This window comes from Cornus florida, unplaced genomic scaffold (genome assembly GCF_030987335.1).
Source record: "Cornus florida cultivar Cherokee Brave unplaced genomic scaffold, ASM3098733v1 CherokeeBrave_3.0.0_Hap2_Chr06, whole genome shotgun sequence".
NCBI lineage: Eukaryota > Viridiplantae > Streptophyta > Magnoliopsida > Cornales > Cornaceae > Cornus > Cornus florida.
In genome coordinates, this window is record NW_026775576.1 from 23,879,704 (window position 1) to 23,894,834 (window position 15,131).

The 15,131-nt window shown below is 34.0% G+C and overlaps 1 protein-coding gene across 2 annotated transcripts; it reads right to left on the bottom strand.

Annotated features, from left to right (window-relative positions):
• Positions 1-368: 368 nt before the first annotated feature.
• Positions 369-9,029, bottom strand: LOC132311199 (uncharacterized). 2 transcript variants are annotated; one of them, XM_059808995.1, is made up of 7 exons: positions 8,825-9,027; positions 7,186-7,299; positions 5,882-5,995; positions 5,519-5,765; positions 4,975-5,089; positions 4,626-4,790; positions 369-730 (listed from the first exon to the last, which is right to left on the bottom strand). In XM_059808995.1, exons 1-7 carry the CDS (start codon positions 8,921-8,923, stop codon positions 694-696), a joined length of 891 nt encoding a protein of 296 aa, XP_059664978.1. In that variant the 5' UTR covers positions 8,924-9,027; the 3' UTR covers positions 369-693. The 2 variants fall into 2 exon arrangements, with proteins under 2 accessions (XP_059664978.1, XP_059664979.1); XM_059808996.1 differs by lacking the exon at positions 7,186-7,299 and having other exon boundaries at positions 8,825-9,029.
• Between the last annotated feature and the right edge of the window lie 6,102 nt (positions 9,030-15,131).

Sequence of the window (15,131 nt, forward strand, 5' to 3'; positions counted from 1 at the left end):
TAGGCTTCCATGCTTCAAAACTCTCTTTTGTTGTATTACTTCTTGTGCTTCCCCCATCTGCCAACATGTCTCTGAATAAGTTTATTTTCATTAATTTCTCCCAAAAATTCTAACAAAATACTACCACCGTGCCTTTTTAGTTGTCCGTTTCGTAAACTGTAACTCACATCAATTAAAAAAGGAACTGAGGGAGGGAGTATGTTCTAAAATATATTTAACTCCTATAAATCATGCATTCACAAGTAAGAGAGGGTGGATTGATACCCAGTGGGATCACATGTCATTCTAATCTAGTCAACCACCACCCCAACATTTTCCTCTGTACCAATCCATCATTTGGTTATCATCCCAAATGTAGAGCAGAGTGCTAAATGAAGGTCCAACTCTTATTATTCATTTTTTTTAGCCTCTCTAAAATCAAACAACATTCTTACAAGGCCATAATCGAAGATTACTTAAGCAGCTCCCAACTGACAATAGCAAGCATGTTCACACACACACACACACACACACACACACACACACACACACACACACACATATGAAGAATCCAATACAATCTCTCTCTCTCTCAATCTCTCTCTCTCTATATATGTATATATATGACACTGAAGAGTGTACTCACCCCCCTCCATCTAGTACATCATATAAACATTAGTTACAATTAAAAAGACATTTATACCGTCTGGCTTCTCAAAGTTTGGGAATGATGATACGTAGAAACCCATCCCTGCACCAACAATACTCATCACTGTCAGATGCAAGAAGTATATGAGTGTACATAATGCTCTACCACACACTCAAATTTTCATGCATTAGGACACAATGAATGTATCTGAAATAAAGAAAAATGGTACCAACTCCTACGTACATAGATTTACTGGAATTGTTATGGCATTGTTGGTGTTAAGTTTTTGGAACGACATATACACAAAATACATGTACAGGGCAAAATTATTGATGTGGCAAAATTAAAATTAATTTAAAGTGAATCATTTTTTGCCTTAACCATAGACTAGTCAATAACCGTTAGTACTTGGGGGATTGGTTGGAATCTAGAAGATCGGACATTTTTAGGGTCATTGTTTGGTATAATGGTAAATTTCAAACTATCAAAACTTACAACTAGGGTTTGTGAAAACAGGGGTGCAAGCGAACTGTTTTTATAAAGAATTCTGGAAATTACTTTGTCTCCTAAAAAATAATCAAACTTATTTATATATATATCATTAATTTAGTTTTTACTTGAACTTTTTCCTATAAAAATAGCAAAACTAATTTCCAATGTCCATATCTCATCAGAACCATTAGCAAGTGCCTTAGAACAGACAGCAACATACCCAAACTTATTAATCATGTTTGGGAGTATCTGCAAAAATAGTGCCCTGACATATACATAACTCCTCCTTAGATTTATCAGTACCTTTAAGCATTTGTCGAAGTATATAGGTCCTAAGGGGGCAGTTTTCGACTCTTGTCTCAATCACCTGCATCAAGTCCTATATCTATACGCCAAACAAGACTTCCCAGTTTTGACCCTTCGAAATATGTTCAGACCTCCACAATGACCAAGACTCGTCAACACAATCAGGGAGCATTAGCGTAAACAAATGTCCTATTATAATGCCAAAATGAGACAGATTCCACCCAATTAACATCCTATGTCTTTCATGCCGTAACTCACCAAATCACTCTCATCGTCCACCTCATAAACAAAATTATTTTGATTGGATACACCATAAATAGGCAAATGACAGCTTTTTCAACGTCAGTGACTATTAGCTCACAACAAGGGTATTACTGTTCTAGGTTATTAGTTACATTATTACATATTATCACTAGAAGACTATGTGGTATCATCATAGTTACTTGTAGGAGTCTATTTGCATAATTACAACATACAAGTATTGCTACAATACCAGCTGGCATCATCATAGTTGCTTCTGGAATTGATTTTGCCTTTAGGATTCCCATACAAGGGATTGCATATACTACTTTGACTACTACAGCTACAAGATGTGCCACCATTTAGCATTGTGTCATTTTCAACACGAAAGCAATGTTTTACATCCCCTTTACAACTGTCAGAACCAGGGCAGCCACTGGAAGAACACATATACAGCACAACCACCAACATAACCCCCACCATTTTCTCTACCGAACCATAAGAATTAAATTATTGGTCCAAACAGAAGAATTATAAATTTCAAATAATGAAATCCAGGTGCATTCAAATCCTATTTATCAGTTCCAGTTACTTTCATCCAAACAATCAGCTCAGATTGAAGTAGTTGCTGCAATAATGGCTCTGCAGAAGAATGGGAAGAGAGAGTTTCAAGGATGATGAATAGGCATCTAACTGAATGACTGAAGGGAGGGAAAAGGTCAAATTGGAAGTTATTTGGGAAGAAACATCAATAACAATGGAAAATGATATGATAATTTTTCGGTCTTTCCTTTTTGGCTAGATGTTAAGATATTTTAATATGATTTCATTTGACCCACTCATCCTCCATGCTTCCAATTCAAGCTTTCACTATAATTAACATAAAATCAACTTTTCAACGCGTTAATTCGATCTGATCGGTTTAGTTTCTCAAGCAATTGGTTCAGTTACAGTTTCAGAATTAAGAGAACCGCGGTGATAGGTTCGGTTCACGGATATAGTCCAAAAAACAAATCCGATTCACTACTATTGTATATATATAGTTCTCATAACATTGGTCATCTATGTAAGTTTACCATAGACCTTACCACACCTTATATGAAAACCCATAACCCAACCCTAAAGCCCCAATTCCATATCAATCTGCACGTCATCCAATTCCATGGTTGGATTGTGTTTGGACTTTGCTAGGTTTAGACAGTGTGATCGGATCAGTTTGGTTACAAATTTTTTGTTGAGATTGGATTGGTTCGAAAATACTATTATATCAACGTCATCCGAACCGTGTGCACCCCTACATGTTATCACAGTCCTCTTTTTTTTTTTTTTTTGTCTGTAAGATGCTATTTATCTTTCCTTAATAACGTAGTGTATGTTAAATTTGGCCCCCCTTTTCCTTTAGCATCCCTCTCAATAAGATCACAACATTTTTATTTCACTAGAGAATTGTTGCACATAACCAAACCATCTTTAATTGATTCTCTCCTCTCTCTTTTTTTTATTTTTATTTTTTTATATATATATGCAGTGGATGCACACATTCATCTCAACATTCATAATTCGGTCATGCTTACTTTATAAATATATTATTTCATAGCTCAGCATTGATAAATTGTATAGTTTCATATCAATCACACACTATGCCAATAGCAATTCTCCTCTTAAGACATCTTACTTTAATGATGAGTAACATCATCATCTCCAATATTTCTTCTTTATGAATCTAGGTAATAAAACTACCCACTTTTTGGTATCTATTTACCTTCGATCTTCAACATATGCCCACTTGTCATCCTAATTTTGCAAAAATTACAGTTTTTCCATTCAGTTTTAATCTGAAGTTAAGACCTCTTGATTCTAAAGCTTCTCTCTAGATCTTTAATTAAATTTTTGTCCCTACACTAATATTATCAATATCAAATATCATCAGCCAATAGAATATACAGCAGACATTATGAAACCTCATCATTAATGTATCTTATCAGCACATCATAACTAAGGCAAAAACATAGTTATCCCGGTGTAATCCTACTGTAATTGTTTGTTCACTTGTTTCTCCTGCAATTGTTTTTATTATAATCAGAACTACATCGTACAAGTCCTTTGTCATGTTAACATACACATTCTTTATCCATTGCTTATCTAAACCCACCACAGTATATTTTAAGGAGTCAAATCATAGGAATCATCTGGATATGTAAAAAAAAAAATTTTAATCTAGATTATTCTCTCTACAACTTTTCATTAGTTTCTTCAATAATCTAAAATCTTTCATTTGTTGACCCTCCCTGACATAAATCAAAATCTCCAACATTGTTGTTTTAGCTCTTAGTACTACTCATTTAATCTTTGCTACAGTTTTATTGTATGACCCTTTAAATCTAAATAACACTGCAACAATTTATATATTTGAATATCAACTTGTTAATGAGTAATGATATATACACAGAATTTATATAAAAATCTTCACATAAAATTAATGACACAGACTATTTCCATATCATTATAAACAACATGACTGCTAGTGTCCAGCTGAAAAATGCTACTACCACATCATACTGATGGAAATTTATATTAAAATTCTGTTTGTAGATCAATTTTAATATATATTCACACGTAAAATTAAATATTGATGTTAATGAAGATGATAACCAGGTATTATGCAATTTCCAAACTTAAAAACAGCATTGTAAGTCAAAATTTTGAATAGATGCTGAAAGAGGTACTTTTTCCTTTCTCTTACATATGAACTAATCATATAAAAATGAAATGTTTAAACAGGTCTACTAAATATATTAAAGATAAAATGTTTAAACAGGAAAATTATATGTAATCAGGACTGGTAATCAACTATATATAAATATATACACACACTTTAAAAGAATCGTCACTGTGAGCCATTTCCAATTAAGAAGCATAAAACCAATAAGGAAAACAATGATATGAAGCAGTGACTTACACAAACTCAGCCGATACACAGTCCTTGTTCACATTAGGGGGAAGTGGCCACACAACCTGGTAAGGACCTTGTAAAATCTCCCTCTTGTGATATGCAGAGATTAAATCATTTGAACAACTTTCCACTTTCCACCACTGGGTTGAGCGTTTACCCGCCACAGTTAAACTGCCAGAAAATGAGAAGTCTCGTTAGACCAATGTCAAGCTCCAATTAAAAGATCCTAATAAAAAAGAATCACTTCAGTCATAGACATCTTATACGTGCCGATTAAAAGATATCACCCCTAAAGAGTGGAAGAGAAATAACACGAAATGGAAGTATAGACATGAATCTCCAGAAAGTATCTTACTTTTGTTCATTGACCTCCACTCTAATGTCATTAATGCCAACACCTGGAAGCTCTACTGTAATTATATAATTGCATCCAGATTCTGCAACATCCATTCTTGGGGACCATTCAAATCCTGTGTCATAAATGAGAAGGAGAACAGTCTATTTATATATCTCAACCTTGAAATCCAAGACAAAAGTAACCAGAGTCTCATAGACAGATAGCAAGAAAGACAATTATTTGAACATTAATTCCACCCTTCTCAGCTAGGCATTTCAACATGTTCAAGGCCAGTTAAAATACCTTCTTTCTATCTGGTGTGAATACAAGATACTTGAATTAAAAATCAGTTTTCATTACTAATTGCTTAATAGTAGAAGGGAACGAGAGAGAGAGAGGGTAATAAACTTTTAAATGCCATGTTAACTAAATTTTAATCTGAATACACAAATCTTTAATATATGGTCATTAAGGAAAATGAGAAACGACCACCCAAACAACAAAAAAATTTGAAGTAAGAATGCATCAAAAGCTCACATATTCAGATATCAAAATTCTTTACCATTCAATTCAAAAGCGTGAATTTTCTTCTTGGAGTGGAACTGCTTCCTTCTGCTAATTCTTTTATTTGGTCTGGCAAGCATCGGTGGCTCAGGTGCAGGTAATTTGCAGTCTTGCACCATAGGTTGGATTACTCCGATATTAGGGAAGTTGGGTTCCATCCTAGCAGGTCTAGAAAACAGGGGTGTCTCAAAAGAATTAGAAGAGCTCTCATTTGCAGAACCGGTGCACTTGAGTGGGATGCCAGACTGAGCAAAGGTACCCCCGAAAACACAAACATACACATGCAACAGAGATAACACAGAATCAGTTCCTGGAAGAATTGGAAAAACAACATTAAGGAAGGTATACCAAATCTAAGCACCTGTTCATTTGAAACCTGCCTCATGAAACGACCTTGAGAATTAGACCCTTGCCTTCCAAAATACATTCTGTTATCACACCTCCGGATGACAGAGTTTAAACTGCTACTGCAATTCTGAGGCAAGAAAGATAATTGGACCACTGGAATAAGAGCACAAAGAAGTTGGGACAAAAAAACCATGATAAATATCCCACAGACACATGTTTCAAGAAACAAGAACACAATAAATATCATCATTTGATGACTATATTACTTGTTCAACCAGTTCTATGTATGATGTTGTTTCTAATTTTAGGAGAATATTCATTAGTTTTTATTTACACAAACAGATGGTTTTTATATTGGTGTCTTTTTTTCCAAACATTGGACACTGTAATAAGTTTTAAATATTGTAAATGAATTAGTTATACTTATGGCAGTAAATCACACGTGAAGCAGCACCAAGGGTTTAGCCCATGTGCTGTCTCCTCCTCCTTCCAAGTGGAATGTTGAGGGTAAGAGTCCTAATGAGACAATAATGCGTACATGTATGTGTATTACCTACCCCATACACACACACACACACACACATGAAGTATATATTGACAATCAGATGCTTGCCTAGCAAATGAGAGCTGCGTACAGATTAGCTCATTGTTAAGAGGACTTGATGACTAGATTCCTAACACTGAGGTAACTCTAGTTCACAGCCATAATCTTATTCTAGCACCATAAAGCCAACAGTCATAAATCTCATAACCAAATAACAATTATAAATCCCTACGTGAATGTTATAAATCTTAATCGGCTTTATTTGCTAGGATACCACAAATGTGGGCAACTTTCTATATTACACAGAGAACAAATAAATCCCAATCATGCCCAAATGTTGTACATGAACTGTAATCAACCATTTCAAAGTTCAAGGCCCTTAACACTCATATAATTTTTTTTAACTGTCCTCATGCATCTAACCACCAAGTCCAAGTAACTTCCAAACTTGAAAGCTAGAACCCACCCCAGAACAGATGCAGGAAAACGTCGGAGGCTCAGGTGCAGGTAATGTGCAGTCTTGCACCAAAGGTGGGATTACTCCCACATTTGGGAAGTCGGGTTCCATCCTAGCAGTTCTAGAAAACAAGGGTGTCTCAAAAGAATGAGAAGAGCTCTCATTTGCAGAACCAGTGCACCTGAGTGGCACACCAGACTGAGTGAAGGTACAACGGATAACACAAACATACAGATGCAACAGAGAGAATACAGAATAAGTTCCAGGAAGAATTGGAAAACAACATTAAGGCGTGTATACCAAATATAATAAGCACCTGTTCATTTGAAACCTGCCTCATGAAGCAACCTTGAGAATTAGACCCTTGCCTCGCAAAATAAATTCTGTTATCACACCTCCGGATGACAGCATTTAAACTGCTACTGCAATTCTGAGAAAAGAAAGATGATTGAACCGCTGGAATAAGTGTACCAAGAAGATGAGACAAATAAGTGCACCAAAAAATAAAAATTTACAGGTGAAGAATATATTGGCAATTAGATGGTAGCCTTGCAAATGAGAGCTTTGTACAGATTAGCTCATTGTTAAGAGTACTAGATGAGTAGACTCCTAACATCTAGGTAACAATAGTTCACAGCAACAATCATACTCTAGCGCCATAAAAGCAAGCACTCAAGAGAAAATATCATAACCAGAAACGTTCATGGATCCCTAAATGGTGCACAAATCCAGTTATAAATGTTAATCGATTTTCTTTGCTAGGATACTAGTACTACAAATGTAAACTGAGAGAACAAATCAAATCTCAATCATGCCCAATTGTTGTACTTTATAGTCAATCATTTCAAAGCTCAAAGTGCATATATATACCTAAATGGCTCAGTTTTGATAAGCCCAAAGTAATTAGTAATTTTTCGCATTATCATAATGGTGATAATTTTATAAGAAGATACCACTTTCAATGGCCGAGACACGGACTCTCCTGATTTCTAAAAACTATTCAAGTTGTAATCAGTTCAAGTCAGCAAATTTTGGTCACTAAAGCATTTGGATGGTCATTGTCTTTTTCAAGATACCTCTTTGATACCTACAATTTCATTTTCTACTTTTGCAATATTTCTTTATCTAGGCCTCAGAAACTTATTGTTTACATATCCTAAATCATATTCTATCTATTATTATTTTCGATTAAAAGTTGGGACTAACCTTTTCGGTTTTTAATAAATCAATATGAGTGTTACAAGTTTATAAAAAATAAATTTACAACTTTGGTTCACAGCCATACAATCATACAAGCTACCACATCAATTGCCACTTTTAAGCCCACAAAGGAAGTCATCCTAAATTGTAATTGGATTACCACGTTTCAAGAAATATTTTACTAAATGAGATTGAAATCAGCTTTATAAAAGAATGAGAGGACTTTTAAGGCACAAGATATATATATCATGTCCATATGCCACTAACACCTTCAAAAAGTTGGGTACCAAAACCACAACACATTTCAGAGTGTAGAATACAACAAAACAAATACCATGGCATTAATGATTAACCTGTATGTATCTCCTAGAAAAAATCTACTAAATCCCCAACACAGAGAGAAGAACCAATAAACTAATTACTCGATCAGTATATTGAATTAAACCAAATGGTATGTATAGATACAAGGAATTATGCTTGAACAACAGCGAAGTTACAAATGCAAATGGTTGAAAAAACAACACCTGATTGGGAGAATAAAGGGGCAAAACAGTCAAATTTTCCTGATTGATTGCTAAGAGAGGGAAAAAAACGGTGTTATAGGGAAGAAATTAAAATTTCGAAAAATGAACAGTTTTCATCTGAAACCCAAGAAGGAAAAAGAAAAATAGACTTTCAACGCTTTCCATAACTTTTCTTAAGTTTTTCTGACAAACCAAACAGAGGGTTAGATAAATCAAATACGGAGAGATTACCAAAGGGAAGACGTGGGTGGCAGTGGCAGATACATCATCGTTGGTGGCAAAGTGACCGGCAATCATGTTCATTCTCCTTCTCACCTGTTCAGTGTCCATCTTTACTTTCACTCTTTCTTTTCCGCAAACACACTAAACACACACTCCAACTGTGCACAATTTAGCGAGACCTCAAAAAGATAGCGTCTGATATTTGTAGCTCGAGGTGATGTGAAAATATCTCTACCTCTAAAAATATCATACCATCATAAAACTTCTAGATAAAAATATATTTTTGGCTTTTATTTATTGGCGGCTGTATTTATTTATATATTTATCATTCTACGGAGTATGTTTTTCAGGATCCAAACTATGACGTGGCTCCTTAATACACATAATCACAAAGGTACATTTTGCTCACAAGTTTGAAATTTCACCATTTTCAAATAGTGAATTTCAACCAATCTAAAATTCATAACTTTAAATTGTAAATTTTACCATTTCGTTTTTTGTTGGTGAGTAAAAATTCACTATTATAACGGTTAATTTTTCCTATTATTATTATTATTATTATTATTATTTTTTTATTCCTGACAAACACCATAAACTATATATTATTATTTATAATTAAAAGTACAAGTAGCCAGAGCAAAAAGTTACAATGCAAAATGCAAATTACAAATTACACAAACGTCATAAAGTTGCAATGCATATTACACTTTACTTAAGAGATTTCGAGTCTTTTATATATATATATATATATATATATATATATATATATATGTATGTATAAATTCTAGAATTGAGGTCGTGAATATATATATATATATATATATATATATATATATATATATGTATAAATTCTAAAATTGACGTCGTGAATTGGAGCATAACTTATCTATATTTGCACTATTAAAAGTGTGTTTTTGCTTTTTATCATTTTTTTATATTATTTTATATCAATTAATTTGTAGACTTTATACCTAATTAAACTAAATTAACGGTTATTTATAGTTTTCGTCCTAAATGTTTTTTTGGTTGCAAACGTTTAGCAACCAACTTTGCAATTGACAAACTTTAGTGTCAAAATTAGTCGGTTGTAATTTTATATTTTATTCTTGAGTCACAGTTTCGGAGGAGGAATAACAATATTGGAAAGCATGCAAACACACTCCATTTGGAAGATAATAACATTTTAGTCAAGGTATGCATGTGAGATCAGGAGAGTTCATTTTTTGTATAGTGCTTAGGAGCTCTTTAAGGTTATTGAAAAAGTAAACTTCCAAAAACTGACTTGACCAACTTTTATGAATCGGCCTAAGTTACCCTTCAATTCACGTTTTTTAAACCAAAAAAAAATGAATCCGTTCAACTTCCTAGTAGCTCAGGAACGGACCTACATGTAGTTTTCGTCCTAAATGTATTTTTGGTTGCAAACGTTTAGCAACCAACTTTGCAATTGACAAACTTGAGTGTCAAAATTAGTTGTCGTATAGGGTTTAGGAACTCTTTAAGGTTATTGAAAAAGTAAACTTCCAAAAATTGACTTGTCCAACTTTTATGAACCGGCCTAAGTTGCCCTTCTATTCACGTTTTTGAAACAAAAAAAAAAAAATGAACCGGTTCAACTTCCTAGTCACTCAGGGACGGACCTACATGTAGTTCGGGGGGTCCCCACCCCCCCACCCCCGACCACAATTTTTATTTAGTAATTTACCCTTGTTAATTTGGTTTTTTCAATTATACATCCATAAAATATTGTTATTGCCCTCCTAAAATTACTAAAAAAAATCATTGTTGCCCTCCTTACCTTATTTTCTGGGTCCGTCCCTGTTGTAACCAAATTAGAAATTGTAATTTTACTCAAACTTGGTTTCCTTTTTTATCAGACTTCAGTAGGACGATTTTGCACAAACAAGACTAGTTTTACAAATTGTTTTAGGTTTTACAAAATCTATGTAAACACTCTTTCTCTCTTAGGGGTTTTACGACTTTTGAAATCAAAGTTATGCAATTTTGAGAGAGCCATTTGGTTAGATTTTCCAGAGTGTTTGTTTTTCAATTTGAGAGCACATACTATATATAAGAGGGATTTAGGATATTGTTCTTTATCTGATCGGAGTTCGAGTTATTGAAGATCCATTGCAACCGTTCAGAAAAATAGAGTTGTTCTTTTACCTTCACCAATTTAGATTTGATGGAAATTATGAATCAATCAAGCTACAAAGGGAACAGAGCATTTATGGAGTGTTCGTATTCTACCAACAACACTTCTACAAGGATTAAGGAGTAACCCTGAAGTTTAAAGCGTTTGGACGGGAAAGTCGCAAAGTTAGAGGCATTCAACGATTAGTTCTAGGTAGAGGGAGTGGGTGCGAGCTTGAGTTAGAGTCCATTGTACTTTGCTTTAAAGATAGTGGATCGTTTTGCTCGAGAATGCGTGAAAGTCTCCAAAGTTTTTCTCTCAATTTGATAAATTTTTGTAATTAAGTTTTCCTCGCTAAAATCCCAGTGTCAAACTATAACTCTTGTTTTACATTACTTGCACTTTAATATTTGTTTTGTGGGTTGATCATTAGTTTTATTTTGGTACAAAATTAAATTTGACAAATATAAAAAAAATGGCAAGTCGAACTTATTTTCCCCCCTTTAAGTATTTCTCCATACTTGTTTTTCACTACCATTTTGTCTTATGCAACTCACAAAGTATACATTGGATTTGTAAAAAGAGTCTAATTTGTCAAAAAAAGTACTCGTCCCTCCTCTTATGCGATTATGATCAATGGTCAATCTTCCTCCACATTCGTTGTCCATGCGTGCATCCTATTGTAATTTAACGAAGTTAAGAGAAGTGGCCTAACCAAGTGTATTGGGAAAATACTACTATTTGAGGATGAAAGTGACCTATGAGAAGATTAATCTTGACGTTAACGTTAATCAGAGTAAACTTTAACCATAGAATATAAAAGGTAAAACAAATCTGCATGTCTATACATATGTGTACATATATATATAAACTTGATGCTAAATTAGATTTTTTTATAGATTAACTAGCTATATATTTTGAACTTATAATGCATGATTCATGATTTTGCTTTCGTGTTGTCCGCGTGTGTTGTTTCAGTGCAAACAGATGAAGGAACCAATTTTTATATGGTTTGCAGTGGTCAATCATCCTCCACTCATCACACGTTACCAGGTTGTTACCTTTCGGAGAAGTCTTTATAATTTGTTCCTAAATATTTTTTTTTTTTTGTAAATATTTGTCTTTAAACCATTCAAATAATAGATCATTCTTAATGAATTTTTAATACTGACTAAGCATTTATTTATGATTTCATTTTTATAGGCTTGATTGCTGAGATTACGAGCAAAGACAAACAGGATGACATATGAAGAACTCTATAGTATTATGGAAAATTCGGTTATATATATAAGGAAACCGTACGTGTATAGCTGTAATTAGCTAAGGAAACCATGTGTGTATAACTGTAATTAGCTAAGAGATTTTGTAATGTTTTAGTCATTGTAATCCCTGATTTTAGGAAATTAGTTTTTGGTCAATATCTCTATAATTAGACAATTTCTTAGTTTTAGAGTTTTCTAATTTAGGTCTTCTGAAATGTATATAAGGGCTAGTCAGTACCAAAACTACCAGCATTTACTACACTTGAATTTTTGAAAATAAAGTTGTAATAAATATGGTAGTGCTTCTCTGCTAACTAGTTATCATTTGAAATAGAAAGTGATCGGACAATTTTTTTTTATAATATTTTATGTGACATTTTGTAATATTAGCAAATTTTGTTATGTGACAACTGATGAGCGCTGAAAAGTGCATATTTAAACCCCTTAAGCTTAAGCATTCTAGTACCTTTATCTATCTTATTTTACCGTTTTAGATTGATTTTGTATTATTTCCATTTTCAGGCACTTATCCCGAAAATAAGCTAACTCAGCCAAATAAGAGCTTAATTGAAACAATTCTGGGATTAAACAAAGAAATGAGCAAAGTGGAGAAAGAAAGAAGCAAATGAAGCCAAAGGTGGGAAGCAGCAAAGTTCGATCGATCCAACTTCAAGGTTCGATCGATCGAACACTGATCGATCTCAGTACTTCAAGATAGATCCAAACCTTGATCCAAAGCAGAAAGTCCAAGTTCGATCGATCCAACACCACCCTTCGATCGATCGAACACTTTTGTCCTTATTTAAATGATTGATCTTATCTAGTTGTACCACCCTATCAACCACTTTTGTCCTTTTCCCAAAAATATCTTTAAAATATCTCAGATTTGTCTTTTCCCAAAAAGCTCAACCAGTTGGATCGATCCAGCCTAAGTTCGATGGATCTCAGTCAAGTTCGATCGATCCAAGTCCAAGGTTCGATCAATCGAACTTCCTCCAGTGCGAAAAAGTAAATTTTCAGCTCATTAAAAGTTGTCATTTATCCAATCATTAGGGAATATTGTGTGCACGACCCCAGCTCATTTTGGGTGTCATTTGACCTGCCTATATAAGGATAATGATTGCTTTTTACAACGAGGGCGCGAATATCATTTTTCATGTCATCTCTTGGAGAGCAAGCTTAGAGGAGGAGGAGGCTAGAGACACCATTGGAGACTCTTCATCATCCAAGGAGTAAATCTCAACCATGGAGTTAGCCCTTGAGGGTTGGAGAAGCACTACCATGAGTGGCTAGACATCCTCTTGGGGCTAGAGTTAGCCCCAAGCATGCTTTCTATATCTTAATCTTGTGTATCATTCAGGGATTAGTGTTGTAATTAATGTTTTGACACTTTGATATATATAGATCTTGATTGTTCAATGATTTATGTGGTTTAATACTTCCAATTGATCATTTCATTTTATACATATGTCTATGTATGCTAAAATAGATGTTCATGTATTTACCTCTATTTCTTGTGTTATTGATGCATGTCTATGTGTATTAATGCTATAGATATAGAGATTGTCAAAACATTATGCTTAAAAGAATGCTCTTGTGATTTTCTAGATGGTCCATGCTTATTTCTTGATGGATTGTGCCTCTCCCTTAGCTTAATTAGTTTAATTTCATGTCATTAGCTTAATTGTAGTGTAGTGATAGCATAGTTGTTAGATGAGAGAACAATCCATGCTAGTTGTTTGATGTTCCATACTTTTGAATGCAAGTAGCATATGTCTCTAACCTTGTCGTGTATTTGGCTTGTGGGCTTAATGAAAGGATTATTGACTTACTAGATATGTTGTGTTTTTCACATGCTATTTAAACAATATATACTTAATTGCTAGATATATTGTGCTTTTTATATGTTGATTAGACAATTATGCTTAATTGGTTACCTTTACTAATTGAATCAACCAAAAACACATAGACACCGATATTGCAACACACATTACCCTTATTAGTCACTAGTTATAGGTGTAGAAAAATATTGCTTGGTGGTGACCTCTAAACCCCAAGATTTCTCTCTCTCTTACTTACTCCTTATTGCATTAAATTATTTAGTTTAATTTGCTCTCTAGTTTAATCAACCAACCAACTATTTATTTGATCACTCGACCTACTAACCCTAATTGCGATTCCACAACCAAGTACGACTCCAATCCCTTGGGACGATCCCTACTCACTTTTGCTACGTTAGTAGTAGTGTTGGTAATGGTTTTTATAAATTTAAACTTAACCCAAAAGGCTTTTCTTGAACCGCACATTCACTACATCAATTTGGCATGTAGGAACGGCCATCTCGTCAAATTTTGGCGTCGTTGCCGGGGATTAGGCAACGTCATATTTGTGGAATCAATTAGGAATTAGTACTCTTTTGATCGTATCTTTACCTTGTTTTTATTTTTCTTTAGATTACTTATTGTGTTTGTTCATCTTTGACAAGGAGCATTGAGCTAGTAGGCAAGCAAAGGAGCATCCAAGCAAAGGAGCTAAGCAAGTAAGGAAAAATGCTAAAAATTTAAAAAAATTGCTAAGCTAAGTTATAAATTTGGAGTTGAAGTGTTAAAGGACCTTTGTGAGCTTTTTCTTACTCAATCCCTTAGTTAAATCGTCGGCCCGTGTAGAGGTTTGTTTTTAATTTCTTAGATAAATTATGAGCCCACGTGGAGGCAATTTACTTTTCTTTGCATTGTTATCAAAACATGGGAGTATGGGAACATTGTATGTGGAGGAAATTTGTTGATTGTTGATTTGTTGCGAAGGAAGAGTACTTGCTTGTTTTGTTGCGATTTATGTGTCACTTGTAGTCTAGTATAGACCTTGTCGTATCATACATTCTAGGCATTCACATGGAAAATCTAGAGGGTAATCTTGGCTA